The following is a 13,533-nucleotide window of genomic DNA, read 5'->3' as shown; positions in this document are numbered from 1 at the left end:
CCTGTAATTGGCTATGGTATCCTTTCGATTTTTAAGCAGCTAATTACAGTACATCTCATGCACTCATGTTTGTTAACACCACTGTTCCCTAAGCTAATACTGCTATCCTTTCTGTATTGTAGTCTGCTATTGATTCACTTGGTTAGAGTTACTATCTAGAATGAACCCTAAGCAGCACTAAAGGCTAATTCCCTGCTCCAGTTGTGTGATCTGGGCATCTTCTGTGCATGTAAAGAAATAAGGGAGAGAGCGTGAGAGCGCTATCCCTACGTTTTCTGCTGAGAAGCCCTTACCTTGCACCCTTTCAAGACCCTTGTCCATTTTGCATACTCCTCAATCTTCCAACTGAAAAGAATGGCTTCAGAAAGGAAGCGGCGTGCGCGTCTCTCCTTTTCCTCTTCGTCTGGGGAGGGCGAGTCCTCTGGTCACTTGCCGCTGGAACGGGACTACATTTCCCAGGCTCCTCCCCGGGACTTGAGCTCTGGGCCCAGGGGAGGGGAGGAGGGGCTGTCCTCTCCAGCCATGTCGTAGGGGCGCCCGGGAAAATGCTTCGGGCCGGCGTCGGAGCTGCTGTTCGGCTCGCGGCTCCGGGCTGCGGGTCCCCCGGAGCTGCCGCGCGCGGGAAGCGGGGCTACGCCTCCGGGCAGGTGAGCTGGGGACACCCGCCTCTCCTCCCACTCGGCTGCAGGTGTGCGCTCCGAAGCCCGGCAACAGGCGAGCCTTGCGCGGAGTTGGAAGTGGCGGAGCGCGGCTGGCTCGCTGCGGGCATCCAGGGAAGCAGCCGTGCCCTGGTGCCGGAGGGAAGGGGGCCAGGCGGGGGACTTTGGGTTGGAAGAGTTGCGCTCTGTTTTTCAAACGCTCGTGACTGAAACGGGTCAACCGCACAACCTGCTTATTGTCACTGTTTTAAAGTTCGGGGGATATCTGAATTGGGCAGTCCCAGAGCATGTGCAGAGTGCATTGCTTTCGCATTAGCTCTCGCGCATCGGAGATTCCAGGACTAGCGAGGGGTCCGAGGAGGCTGCCTTCCCCAGGCAGGCTTCATTTCCAGCATCTCCCCGCTTTAGAAAGGGAGCGCTGATCTTGGCCTGGTTTTTGTGGGGAGACCGGGTGAAATCAAGGGATCTCCTTGGGGGCGGAAAAGGCTAAGGAGTCTCGACAGAGCCCTCGCCCGCCCGCCCGCGCACCCCTCGCGTCCTTTTGGTTGAGTCGGAGGCAGGCGCAGTTCCCTGGGCATTCTAATGGCGAGGGGGCAATTTCACAGCGGATGCTTCTAAAGAAAGAGTTTATACAGCAAGATGCTATTCTCAGCATTGAGCACTTGGGCTGTAGTGGTAGTGGCTTCTCCAACAAAGTTCTTCCCTGATGGTGACCCAAGAATTTCCTGTTATGAAGTGGGTGGATGGGGGGGGGGTGAATGGAGGAAGAAACCTTCCATATGTGGGGGTTGGAGTGGAAGTTGGTAGTCTCCCCTACTGAACCCCTTGACCAGTACCGGTGGTGAGCGAGAAACAGGAACTTTTTGCCCCATAATAGGTGCTCACCACAGGCATGGTCGAAAAACAGCAGAGGGTAAGGGGGATGGTGTTAAATAGCAAATGTGATTCCTTTGGAGAGCATGGTGACTGTCTCCCAACTGTGCAGGCCAGAGCTTAGGCAGGTGGCAAAGTGAGACAGGAAAGGCTTTGCAGACCTGCAAGAGGGGGTTGGGTACAAAGGGCAAGCAGCTTTATTTTCCTCTTGACATTGGACTTCTGATAAAGCACTAAGCAAACAAGCACTAATCACAAAGGTCAAAGGGAGCTTAGAGACCAGAGCTACCCCTTGTTCCAACAGGAAAAGTTTGGTCCCTGGGGCTGGCTCTCAGCTAGGAGGTGATGAGTCCACTCTCCGAGACAGCTGGAGGTCAGTGTCTAGCCTCTGAGGCCACCCAGGGCTGCCCACATCAGTGCTTAATTTAAGCAGAACAGGTATAAGTTGGGGAAGGTCAGGATGTTCTTCCTTCTGATGCGGCCAGGGTTGGGAATGGCAGTGGTGTGACTGATAATGAGTCCTGGTTGCCCATCTCAAGACTGCTGACCTTTTGATGATCTCAGATGGGTTGCTGGCACCTGCCAGTCAGAACATGCCTTGCCTTCCTCTGCAGGAGAGCCTAAAGCAGACGCCCCTCTATGACTTTCACCGGCACCATGGCGGGAAGATGGTGGCCTTTGCCGGCTGGAGCCTCCCAGTGCAGTATACACACAGCCACCTGGAGTCCCACCTGCACACCCGCCAGCACTGTTCTCTCTTTGATGTGTCTCATATGCTGCAGGTAATGCTGGAGGAAGCCAAAGGTCATTGAAGTCCCAGCCTTTCCGCTGTGGGGTCATCTTCAGCAGTGGGGCAGTGGTCAGTTTTGAAGTGCAGGAACTCACCATGGCAGCCCTCCTAGCCCCCCCCCCACCATACACACCAAGAGAGTCTGCAGCTAGACCCCCAATGATAGTCCACAAATGTGGGCAGCTGTGTTGGTCCCAAAGAGCATCACTACATAGCATAAAACTCAGTTTTATAAGTATCAGCTGACAATCTGAGATTTGTGAACTGGCAAAGGGTGGTGTGGTAAGAAACATGTTGGACTTTGGCTGGGAAGACCTAGGTTCACACCCCTGATCAGCCATGAGGTTCAATGGGTGGCCTTGGACCAATCAGTGAGTTAAGCATACTTAACACAGGAATATGCCCCATGCTCAATCTGTCCTTTCATAAGGCAACTCCCATTTTAGGCATGGCCAATATGTGTGGGATCACACACATGCACACAGCGCCAAACCCAGAAGTGCCCCAGAAGTGTCATAAAGACGTCACTGAAACGTCACTAAAAGGGCAGAATGGGGTGTTTGCAGGCTTTTTCAATGGGTTTCTGATTTCACACAATTTCACGGAAGCATGCAATGGCCCGGAATGCAATGCCCTGCATAAATAGGGGGGTGGCCTGTAGTATGTTGGTTAGGATTATGTTTTATTTACAATACATATTTTGGGTCTTTATATCCTACTATACATCACCTTGGGTCCCCTGGGGAGGAAGGGCAATCTAGAAATGTGTCTAATAAATGGAAAAATAATAAAGCCCAACTGTGCCGCACCAAAGCAGCAGTTTAGCTGCATGGGAGCACCAGGCTCAGATGTTTTGTTCAAGTGTGCTGTCCTTGGTCCTGCATAGCACCCTGGTGATGTGAGGTGACTCTCTCTTTTACAGACTAAAGTGTTTGGCAGAGATCGGATTAAATTCATAGAGAGCCTAGTAGTTGGGGACATAGCAGAGCTGAAGCCTAATCAGGTATGTTGGAGCCCAATGGGTTACACGCTCGGTGGGAAACCTTCGGCCCTCTGGATCTTGTTGAACTCTCATCAGCCCCAGTCGGCATAGCTAAGAGTCAGGGATGACGGGAGTTGGAGTCCAGCACCACAGGATTCCCATTCATTAGGTTGCACAAAAGTGTAACACAATGGATGGCATGCTGAATTTGGATGTGGAACATCCCACTTCAAATCCATCAACTGGGTGATCTTGGACAAATCACTGTTGCTCAGTGGGCCGCCTTATAGGATGGGTGGGAGGGGGAAATGATGTCAAGAAATATTGCCACTTTCCCTGCACCACTGAGCAATGACAGGACACAGATCTAAGTAAAAGTAATACTTTTACAGGGATTTTCTATAAGATCGAAGTGTTTCTTAAATGCATGTAATTCATTGCATGCTACCCCTGCAAACTGTAATCTAGCACCAGTGAAACACTATTTCCATTTAATGGATGAGGGGGTGAGATGGAGAGAACCTTGCTTCCTGGGGATGGCTCTATAACCATTGTAAAAAGGTAAAGGGACCCCTGACCATCAGGTCCAGTCGTGGCTGACTCTGGGGTTGCAGTGCTCATCTCGCTTTATTGGCCGAGGGAGCCGGTGTACAGCTTCCGGGTCACGTGGCCAGCATGACTAAGCTGCTTCTGGCGAACCAGAGCAGTGCACGGAAACGCCGTTTACCTTCCCGCCGGAGCGGTACCTATTTATCTACTTGCACTTCGTGCTTTCAAACTGCTAGGTGGGCAGGAGCTGGGACCAAGCAACAGGCGCTCACCCATTGCGGGGATTCGAACCACCGACCTTCCGATTGGAAAGTCCTAGGCTCAGTGGTTTAACCCATAGCACCACCCTTTAAAATAGGAAAGGGAAAAAAAGAGGATGAATAGTAGGAGTCGAACACTCGGCATTCAAAACCAAATTATTAAAGGTTCACAAAATGGCAAGACATTTAAATTGTCTAGCTGCTCTTGTTTGAAAATAATAGAGGTGGTGGCTTTGTGAAAGAGAAGAGTGAAGGGATCACTGCAGAAATCCCTGTTTGTAGTGACGCACAGTTACGTAGGCATGAGGGAAAGAATCATATAATCATTGAGTTGGAAGGGACCCCAAGAGTTATCTCATCCAACCCCCTGCAATGCAGGAATCTCAGCTAAATCATCCATGACAGATGGCCATCCAACCTCTGCTTAAAAACATCCAGGGAGTCTGTTCCACTGTCTAACAGCTCTTACTGGCAGAAAGTTCTTCTTTATATTTGGTTGCTTGTTCCTCATGAGGTCACAGACACTGGCCAATATGGGTTTGCATACCTTAATACAACTGTATTCCACATTGCTGTCACAAAACAAGGAATGTACTATACAGAGGGAAATACAGAGGGACTTTATTATTTTTACTGCATGTCTGCCAAAGCCTGGCTTCTGTTACACGGTAGCCACTCTTGGCAACCAATAACTGAACTGCGCTTTACTTTCAGGGCACTCTGTCTCTGTTCACAAATGAAAGAGGAGGCATCATGGACGACTTGATTGTGACCAGCACCTCGGATCAGCATCTCTACGTGGTCTCCAATGCAGGTTGCAGGGACAAGGATTTTGCCCTCATGAAGGTATGTGTTTCTCATCATCCAATCCTACAGGGAATTGTTCCTAGATGGGAGGCGGCAGCAGAAACACAGACGATAGTTAGGTAGTTCCAATCCTTCGGGAAACTTGATCTTTGTCCCTTGCTGCAGCTGATGCTGGACTCAGTGAGAGAGAGAATGGGATGGAAGAGGGGAAGATGCCCCCAGGTGGGTCATGACCTTGCTGCTCTCTGTTTCTGCTTGCAGAACAAGGTGAAGGAAATGAAAGCAGCTGGCTGCGATGTGGACTTGGAAGTGTCAGACAGCGCTTTGCTTGCTCTGCAAGGTAAATATTATGTACCTGTGATAACTGCCCATACTGTGGGAAGCAGCAGACAAAATGCGCAGGCATTTGCCTTAAGGGAATGCACAGAACTGCTGCTTAATTGCTTTGATACAGTAGCATCTCCCAGACCAATCAATAGCCTTACTGTTGATCTTCCTGGGACAGCTAATCCCATTGTCCAAAGCAGGGGTCAGCAACTTTTTTCAGTCGTGGGCCAGTCCACCGTCCCTCAGACCATGTGGTGGGCCGGACTATATTTTGAAAAAATAAAATAAAATGAACGAATTCCTATGCCCCACAAACAACCCCAGAGATGCATTTTAAATTAAAGGACACATTCTACTCATGTAAAAACATGCTGATTTCTGGACTGTCCGTGGGCTGGATTGAGAAGGTGACTGGGCCACATCCGGCCCCTGGGCCTTAGGTTGCCTACCCCTGGTCCAAAGCCTTCCCCACTTCCACCCCACTTTTTTTTCCTTTTCTTCCATCTTTAGGCTCATTGGGGCATTGCAAGGCCAGCTTCTTGCTAGCTGGTGTGGTACTGACTTGCATAGGGCCTTTGAATATGACAAACACACTTCCCCCTGTGCTGCTCTGCACCCATAAGAGTCCAAGGGCCCTGCAACATCTGATAGTCCATCTCATCCAACACCCTGTTCTTACCAGTGGCCCAGCCCAGCATTTCTAGGAAACTTAGAAACAGGTTAGGATGGCAATAGCCCTTTTCTTTGTCCCCAGCACCTGATACTCAGAGGGGAGAGGACTGGCCCTATCATTAGGCAGAGTGAGGCAGCTTTCCCAGCAAGCAGATCCTGTGAGGGCAAGGAGCAACGGCAAGGGGTTAAATGGCAGAGATGTAGAGGTACGCCAGGACAAGATAGAGCCCTTCTGCCATTCCATGTGGGGATGGACTCAGGGACCACCTGATTCCTTGTATCTCTGTCCAGTCCCTAAGGTCTTTAGGGAGTGGGGTGTTACCTTGTTCTTCATCTCAGGCAGCATCTCAGGGCTGGTCCTGGAAGGAGTGTGGACTGTTACATTTACCTGTTGTGGCTGTTAATGGTAGATCACTCGTCCATGAGTTTGCCCTAGCCTTTTTAGAGGCTAAGCTTGTGCCACATCATGTGGCAGTAAATTTATCCTACTGCCGCAGTGGCAATGATGTGCCTTGACTGAGATCAGCAAGGGCAACACCCTTTATGTGTCTGAGCCCACTTCATTCAGCTTGAAATGCTCAATTCCTTCCTCCATCATTTAACTGGGACTTATTGAACCTCCTTTGCGGGGGGCGGAGCCTGGTGAACTAACACCTCTTCAAGCTCCTAGCCATTTCCCTTCTTCTTTCTACCAGGTCCTGCCATGGCCCGAGTGCTACAGGCTGGGGTGTCAGACAGCCTGGCTAAGCTGCCCTTCATGACCAGTGCAGTGATGAGTGTCTTCGGAGTGCCAGGCTGCAGGGTCACCCGCTGTGGCTACACAGGCGAGGATGGTGTAGAGGTACACGGTCAGGGAATGGGACGTGGGTGGTTCTGTGGTCTAAACCACTGAGCCTCTTGGGCTTGCCAATCAGAAGGTTGGTGGTTTGAATCCTCATGACAGGGTGAGCTCCCATTGCTCTGTCTCAGTTCCTGCCAACCTAGCAGTTCAAAAGCAGACCAGTGCAAGTAGATAAATAGGTACCGCTGTGGCGGGAAGGTAAACAGTGTTTCCGTGTGCTCTGGTTTCCGTCACAGTGTCCCATTGTGCCAGAAGCAGTTTAGTCATGCTGGCCACATGACCCAGAAAGCTGTCTGTGGACCAACACTGGCTCCCTCAGCCTGAAAGCGAGATGTATGCCACAACCCCATAGTCACCTTTGACTGGACTTAACTGTCCAGGGGTCCTTTACCTTTACCTTTACATGGTCAGGGCTTGGCTCAGCTAAGCAAAAAGGGGTGGGAGGAGCAGGAGCACTGATGTTGTGCACTGAGAAGCGAGAAGCTATTTCAGGCTGGGAGGGCAGCGAATTGATGAAGAAGATTATTGAATCAGGTTGGCTTGGGCGAGAAGGGTGTCAGCCAAGCCTGGACATAGCCTCAGATTGAGCTAGAGTGCAGGATTGGGCCAGGTGACCAGAAGTTGGGAGTGGGGGTGGGTGGGGGAAGGGTGGCAAAAATCACACTGACCAAATCACTGTGCTCATCTGTACCCAGATCTCTGTGCCTGCAAGCCGAGCTGTGGAGCTGGCTGAGCTGCTGCTTAAGGACTCCACTGTGTGGCTGGCAGGACTCGCAGCCCGGGACAGTTTGCGCTTGGAGGCAGGTCTGTGTCTGTATGGGAACGACATTGATGAGAGCACAACCCCTGTGGAAGCCAGTCTGATATGGACCCTTGGTAGGTGCCAGCTGCAATTCTGGATTTCTCTCCCTGCCCTGCTTGCTTACCCATTGACATTCCTGGCCAATATCAAATAGGCAAAAAGTCACCCATTCTTGCACCCCAGACCAGAGTAGACTGGGCATGGAACAAGAGTGGTTTTTTGGCAATGGGAGAGAAGCTGCACTAGGCCTTCAGTGGTGATGGGACACTATGTGGTGAGGGTAATTTGGACCACAGGCGGGGGAATTCTTCTTCTGTTGGCCGTAACAGGACACCTTATTTCCAATTGCTTCTCAGGGAAACGCCGCCGTGCTGCCATGGATTTCCCCGGTGCATCAATCATACTGGCCCAAATCAAAGAGAAGCCCAAAAGGAAACGTGTGGGGCTGACTTCTTCAGGGCCTCCCATCCGGCAGCACATGCCCATTCTCAGCCCAGAGGGCAAGGCCATTGGTAGGTTCTCCAAGCTTCTCTGAGTACTGTCTAGGAAGATGACACATCAGCCCTCTGCTATAATAAGCACCCCAATAAGCACGTAATACTTGCTGTGCTTGGTCATACTGCAGGCAATGGTGTTCGGTGCACAGCTTTGTTTAGAACTAGCAGCCTTGTACCCAGTGTTGCTCATGAATTCTTGGAAACAAAACCAGTGCAGTTTTGAAAGGCTGCCCACCATTTTGCTACAAAATTGTGTCCATTTATATATGAACATGGATGAAAACCTGCTCCTTAATTTCTCAAACCACCATGCAAAATTTGGGTAAGGTGTATTGAGAAGTGTCCAAAGGCGTAGGGGACAAAGCTTTCAAAATATATAGTGGATTTGCTTCTATTAACTCCCTGCCCCTTTCAGGTGGCATAGTAGTACATTCTAGTAAGTGAGCCTCATTGAAGATTATTGCAGAATGCAGCCTTTTATAGGTGTTCTATTGGAACCGCATATAGAAAGCAGCAACAAACCTTCTGGCGGTATATGCTCTCCATAGCTTGTTTGCATTCTTCTTGTCTTTAGTGGACCATTAAAGGGCCATGCGTGTTAATTGCTCTTAGGGCCATTGGTGTGTGTAGAAAACTAGGCTCTCCACCCTACTTATAGAAATTAGGAAGAAGTTGCATTTTTGGCAACAATTTTTATTGATCATTTAATGCAGAAATTGTATGCTTTTGATAAGTGCTCTGTCCATTCCTCCATGTGCTAGGTGAGGTTACCAGTGGCTGCCCTTCCCCCTGTCTGCAGAAGAACATCGCCATGGGATACGTGGAGAGTGACTACAGCAAACTGAGCACAGCCCTCACTGTAGAAGTGAGGAAGAAGAGCTGCCCTGCTCTAGTGACCAAGATGCCCTTTGTAGCCACCAATTACTATACAGTGAAATAGGCTGCTGCTGGCATAGGCTTTCAGTTTTGTATTCTGGCCTGTCTATAAAGGGGCCCTGAATTCCATTAGGGCTCTGCCACAAAGGTGGTTACTGAAAAGAAAACAGCCCTAAAAAGAGAGAAACTATTTCAGGGGATGTTGGGGACATTAACAACTGAAGAGGCAGGCAACTGAGCAAGACCTGACGACATGCTCCAGTCTCATCTGCCTCTTGGCATATTGCTAAAAGCAGAAAGATCCCAATGACTTGATCCCCAGAACTCCACCCACCCCCCTTTTGCATTTATCCCCAAATATTAAAAAGTCCTTGAATTTTCTCCTGCCCTTTTCAATCTGCTCCTTTTCTTGAAATGGTCTGATGCATGCTCAGCTAGAAGCAGCTAGAAGCAGAAAGAAGACCCTTACATTGCAACAAAAGTAAAGAACAAGCTTCTTGGTTTATTCCTTCTATTTCCCATACGTAGGCTCAGCGCATTCATTTTACCAGTTTGGTAAATATCCTCCCTGTAGTGTAGGGGAAGAAAGATGTACTTGCTACTTCTCAAAAAAGAGAAATCATGCCCTGATGTGGGCTTCTCCTTCCAAATAATGTTTATACCAATGAATAGTTAGCCAAAGGCCTGCTTTTCCAACTATTTTTCCGGAGGGGGCATATTTAAATAGTGTTTCAGCTTGAGCAAACCCCTTTGTTTTCTTACTGCCATCTAGCCTAGAAGATTCAGAACTACATTTGAAGGAACCATTTTTTACTTTGGATGCCGAAGACACTAATATTGAGAGCTGCTATGAACTGCTCCACATAAATAGAGATAAAATACTTTTTGTGCAGCAGCTATCTTGGGGAATTAGTATGTATTTATATGCATCTCAAGGAAATTTTCAAACAGTACAAAAAAAAAACAACTTAGGAGAGGTGTTCCTTTTGCATTGTTTTAAAACCTTGAGTGAAGACATTTTCATCCAACTGAAAAAGCATGTCAAAACAAAAAGATCTTCAGTTGTTTATGGAAAGTACAGATAGCATGCACCTATCATATTTGAGCAGGAATGCTGTTCAACAGAGGCAGTCACACGGACAGCTTTGCTCTGAGTTACTTCAGAGCAAACTCTGATATTTTGGAACTTTAAAGTATTTTGGTTTAAAGTAAATACAAAAAACCCCTAATCTTCTGCATATGTACACAAGTACACAACAGCTATTGCAATAAGAGTCAAGACTATATTCAATTTTTCCACCACTCTTTTATAACCATTAAACCCATACATTACACACAACCGGGGAATAAGAGGGCAGTGGATGGTAAAATAGAGGGATGCTCAATATCACATCAGCAGCTCCAGCATTACGTAGCTACAGAACACACGCAATCACCTGACTCTTCCAGGGATTGAGCACCAAGTAGTATGATTTTGGAGCAGAACTATTTTAGAACTAGTGAGCTCTAAGATAGTCATTGGCACAGACTGCAAAATCTGACCAGGGGCAAGGAACCAGCAAGGGTTTGAATCGGTCAGACTAAGCAAGTCTCTGTAGCTTTCCAACACAAGATTGGGGATACTTAGCAAAGAGCAATTTAAGCTCAGCTGGAGAAATAATTTCTTCATCAGCCCTGGCGTCTGCCTCTGTTACAAGTTGAGGCCAGTTCAAGGCAAGGGAAATCCAAGCATCACTGCAGAAAGAAACAAGTTCCAGGCCAGCAATGGGTTTGATATTTACATTGAAGAGAGGCAGGCTCAAGGTCAGTCTGCAAAATAACTTGTAGCAGAAGAAGAAGAAGAAATGCAGACAGCTTAATGAAGGGGGGAAACTGCAGCTTCGCAACCTGAGTAGAGCAATCCTGAGACTCAGTGCTTGGTTAAATGGATGGACAGGAACAGTTTTCACAGCACCAGCGTTGACCAGCAGCTCAGGCCACAGGATGAGAGAAAGGGCGACTATAGCTGCTGTCTCCTCAGCACTGAAAAAGCGAGGCCTCTGGGCAGGCAGGCGGACATCAGCATCCTCTATGCTCCTAGAGCAGCAGGAGCTTGGCTTAGTAACCTCTGCCATCACTCCCGATGCGTTTTCATACTCTCATTACTTGAACTCTCCCTAAATGAAAACAAAACAGACCGAAACTTTAAATCATGATTAACAGGGATTACACATCCTGTATTCCTCCAGCATCAGATCCCCATGAGCACCGATTCCATCATCTGGAGGGGCTGGAAGGCAATGGATAAATCAACTCACCACATTGAGAAGTGTGAGGATCCATCTGGTGTCCCTCCATTCTGCCCTCCTGGACCTGGGAAGGAGAAGAGAAAGTTGTTAGTCAGGCAGACTTCTCAACCTGGCAGTCCTTTGACTCCAAGTAGATCAGCTGGTGATCAGTGGCGGCTGCAAATCCCGCTTCCTTTGCGAACACAATTCGAAATCAAAGGAAATGCTGCTGATGTAAACAATACTAAGGTGAAGCAATGGGGTGGCCTGCTATAAGACCCCTTCCTATATTCCTAGACACATGAGAGGATATATAGTTTAATCCTGACAATTAACTGATCATTAGTTTGAAAAGTTTTGACCAAAAAGATTACCAAGAAAAGTATGTAACGGATGAAAATAAAAATTAATGCCAGTCAGTTATTCCAAAACCCTTCCCAAATTAATGTGATCTCAGTTTTTGACACGAGAAAGGTTGGATAGTAAAGGTCATTTTTAATATGATTTTTTTTTAGTCCAGTTCACACAAACCCTATTAAATTAAAGCAAATAGATTTAAGGTGAATGTCCCATTGAAGGCAGTAGAACTAAATTGGCTTAAATCCAGGCACTGATTAAACCAGTTAGTGGATTGCAGTCATAAGCTTCTGTGACATTTGTCTTCGACACATGACTCTTAACTTGGGTGCGAGGAGCAAAACAGATGTTGAAAGAGGTGGAAAACATACTACACAATATTTGCAACATATTGCAAATATTGCAAACATATGTTGCAAATACGGTGTAGTAAGTTTTCTACCTCTTGCTCAAGACATATGCCTAAAAATTAGGGTGCAATATAGCTACTGTTACTTGTTTGGGAGCCACTTTATACTGCAGGTTCCAAAGACAAATCACAGCAGAATACAAATCACACACCATTATTTCACGCAAGAAAAATGGTTAAACAGCTCTTTGTGTCATGATTATGCATCCCAGCAGTTGAGGAGAAGGACAGAAGAAATACTCTTATTCAAGCACCCAGCAGTCTCAGTCATGTATTACAAAAGGAAGGCAATTGCATCTGGGTGCCATGCACATAGCAAAGTACCTTTCAAAACTTGCTCTCTATCTACTATCTCACCAGGGTCAGTTTAGGACCTGGATGGTATCCAATTACTGTACAATTCTGGAGTCAGTCAGCAGCAGGATAGGTAGAATTGGTATCCAATGTGGAACTAGGAACAGTGCCCATCACGGCTGCTGTTGTGGCCCAACATGACAGGACAAAAAGGACCATCTGACAGACTTGGACGGTAACAGAATTGGCCAGCAACTAGTTTTAGAAAGGACCACTTCGAAGAGATTAATCCAGATGGGGCCTCTACCGTGGCTGTTGCAACAGAGCTTGGCAGCCATCTCCAAAGCCCATCCTTTCTTTTCTTTTTTTAGCCTTAAAAGTGGTCTGCCTCCAAGTCCAGTTGCCACGGCTCAGCAAATATGCGCCTGCATCACAACCGGGGCAGCCACTGTTCATCCATAAGGGTTGCATTTGGTTTGGGGACTCGGGCACTGACCCTTAGCAACCTGCAAGGTCGAGGCTTCGAGGGACCCAAGAGAGCCAGGAGAAGAAGCGCGAGGCGTAGCCACGGGGTAGGAAGCGAAAGCGGAGCAGCAACCCAGAGGCAGCTACCCCGGGGTGGGGATTACGCCGAAGCCAGAGGAAGCGCTGGGTGGGTCACGCGAGGTAAACAAAGAAGGCGGCGGCGGCGACAGCTGCTGCAGCGCCCGCCTCGGAAGGGATCCCTACCTTGCCGGTAGTAGAGGCCCGTGACGGTGTTGCCGTAGACCCGCCAGGCCACCTGGATGCCGAGCAAGCTCACCAGCAGCCACAGCAGGAGCAGCTGGAAGAGGGCGGCGCGCAAGTCCTGGGCCTCCCAGTCCGACATGAACTCCTGCCAGAGCCAAGTGAAAGCCCGCAGCGCCTTCGTCGGCACCTCCCACTCCGCCGGCCCAGAAGCAGCAGCAGCCGCCGCAGCAGCAGCAGCCACCGCCTCCTCCGCCGTGGCCGCCGCCATCCCACTCGCAAAGGCGGCGGGAGAGGGAGAGGCGCTGCGCCACAAGCCCCGGGGAAACTGTCAGCGGCGCCGCGCGTGCGCCCCAGGGAAAGATCCAGGCCCCGCCCCGCGCGGCTCTCTTCCCGCCTCCAGTTCTCTCCCCCTCCCACCTCGAGTGCACCGCTTTTTCCACAGGGCGCGTTTACTCGGGTGCAAGTCCCTGTTATGCTCAATGGGACTTTCTTCCTGGTGCGGATCTGGTTAGGATCTCACCCTTATAACCCGATCCTGTCCT

The 13,533-nt window shown here is 49.0% G+C and overlaps 2 protein-coding genes across 2 annotated transcripts; one reads left to right on the top strand and one right to left on the bottom strand.

Moving 5' to 3' along the window:
- The first annotated feature begins 488 nt into the window (after positions 1-488).
- AMT (aminomethyltransferase) lies at positions 489-9,315 on the top strand. Its single transcript, XM_028716632.2, has 9 exons — positions 489-647; positions 2,147-2,314; positions 3,245-3,325; positions 4,828-4,959; positions 5,182-5,260; positions 6,615-6,760; positions 7,456-7,636; positions 7,919-8,074; positions 8,821-9,315. The coding sequence occupies exons 1-9, from the start codon at positions 546-548 to the stop codon at positions 8,997-8,999; spliced, it is 1,224 nt and encodes a 407-aa protein (XP_028572465.2). The 5' UTR covers positions 489-545; the 3' UTR covers positions 9,000-9,315.
- A 906-nt stretch (positions 9,316-10,221) lies between these two features.
- Positions 10,222-13,340, bottom strand: TCTA (T cell leukemia translocation altered). The gene is made up of 3 exons (XM_028718584.2): positions 12,992-13,340; positions 11,233-11,287; positions 10,222-11,091 (listed from the first exon to the last, which is right to left on the bottom strand). Exons 1-3 carry the CDS (start codon positions 13,257-13,259, stop codon positions 11,049-11,051), a joined length of 366 nt encoding a protein of 121 aa, XP_028574417.2. The 5' UTR covers positions 13,260-13,340; the 3' UTR covers positions 10,222-11,048.
- Between the last annotated feature and the right edge of the window lie 193 nt (positions 13,341-13,533).

Source organism: Podarcis muralis, chromosome 2, assembly GCF_964188315.1.
Source record: "Podarcis muralis chromosome 2, rPodMur119.hap1.1, whole genome shotgun sequence".
NCBI classification, from domain to species: Eukaryota; Metazoa; Chordata; class Lepidosauria; order Squamata; family Lacertidae; genus Podarcis; species Podarcis muralis.
This window is presented reverse-complemented; position numbering and strand designations above follow the sequence as displayed.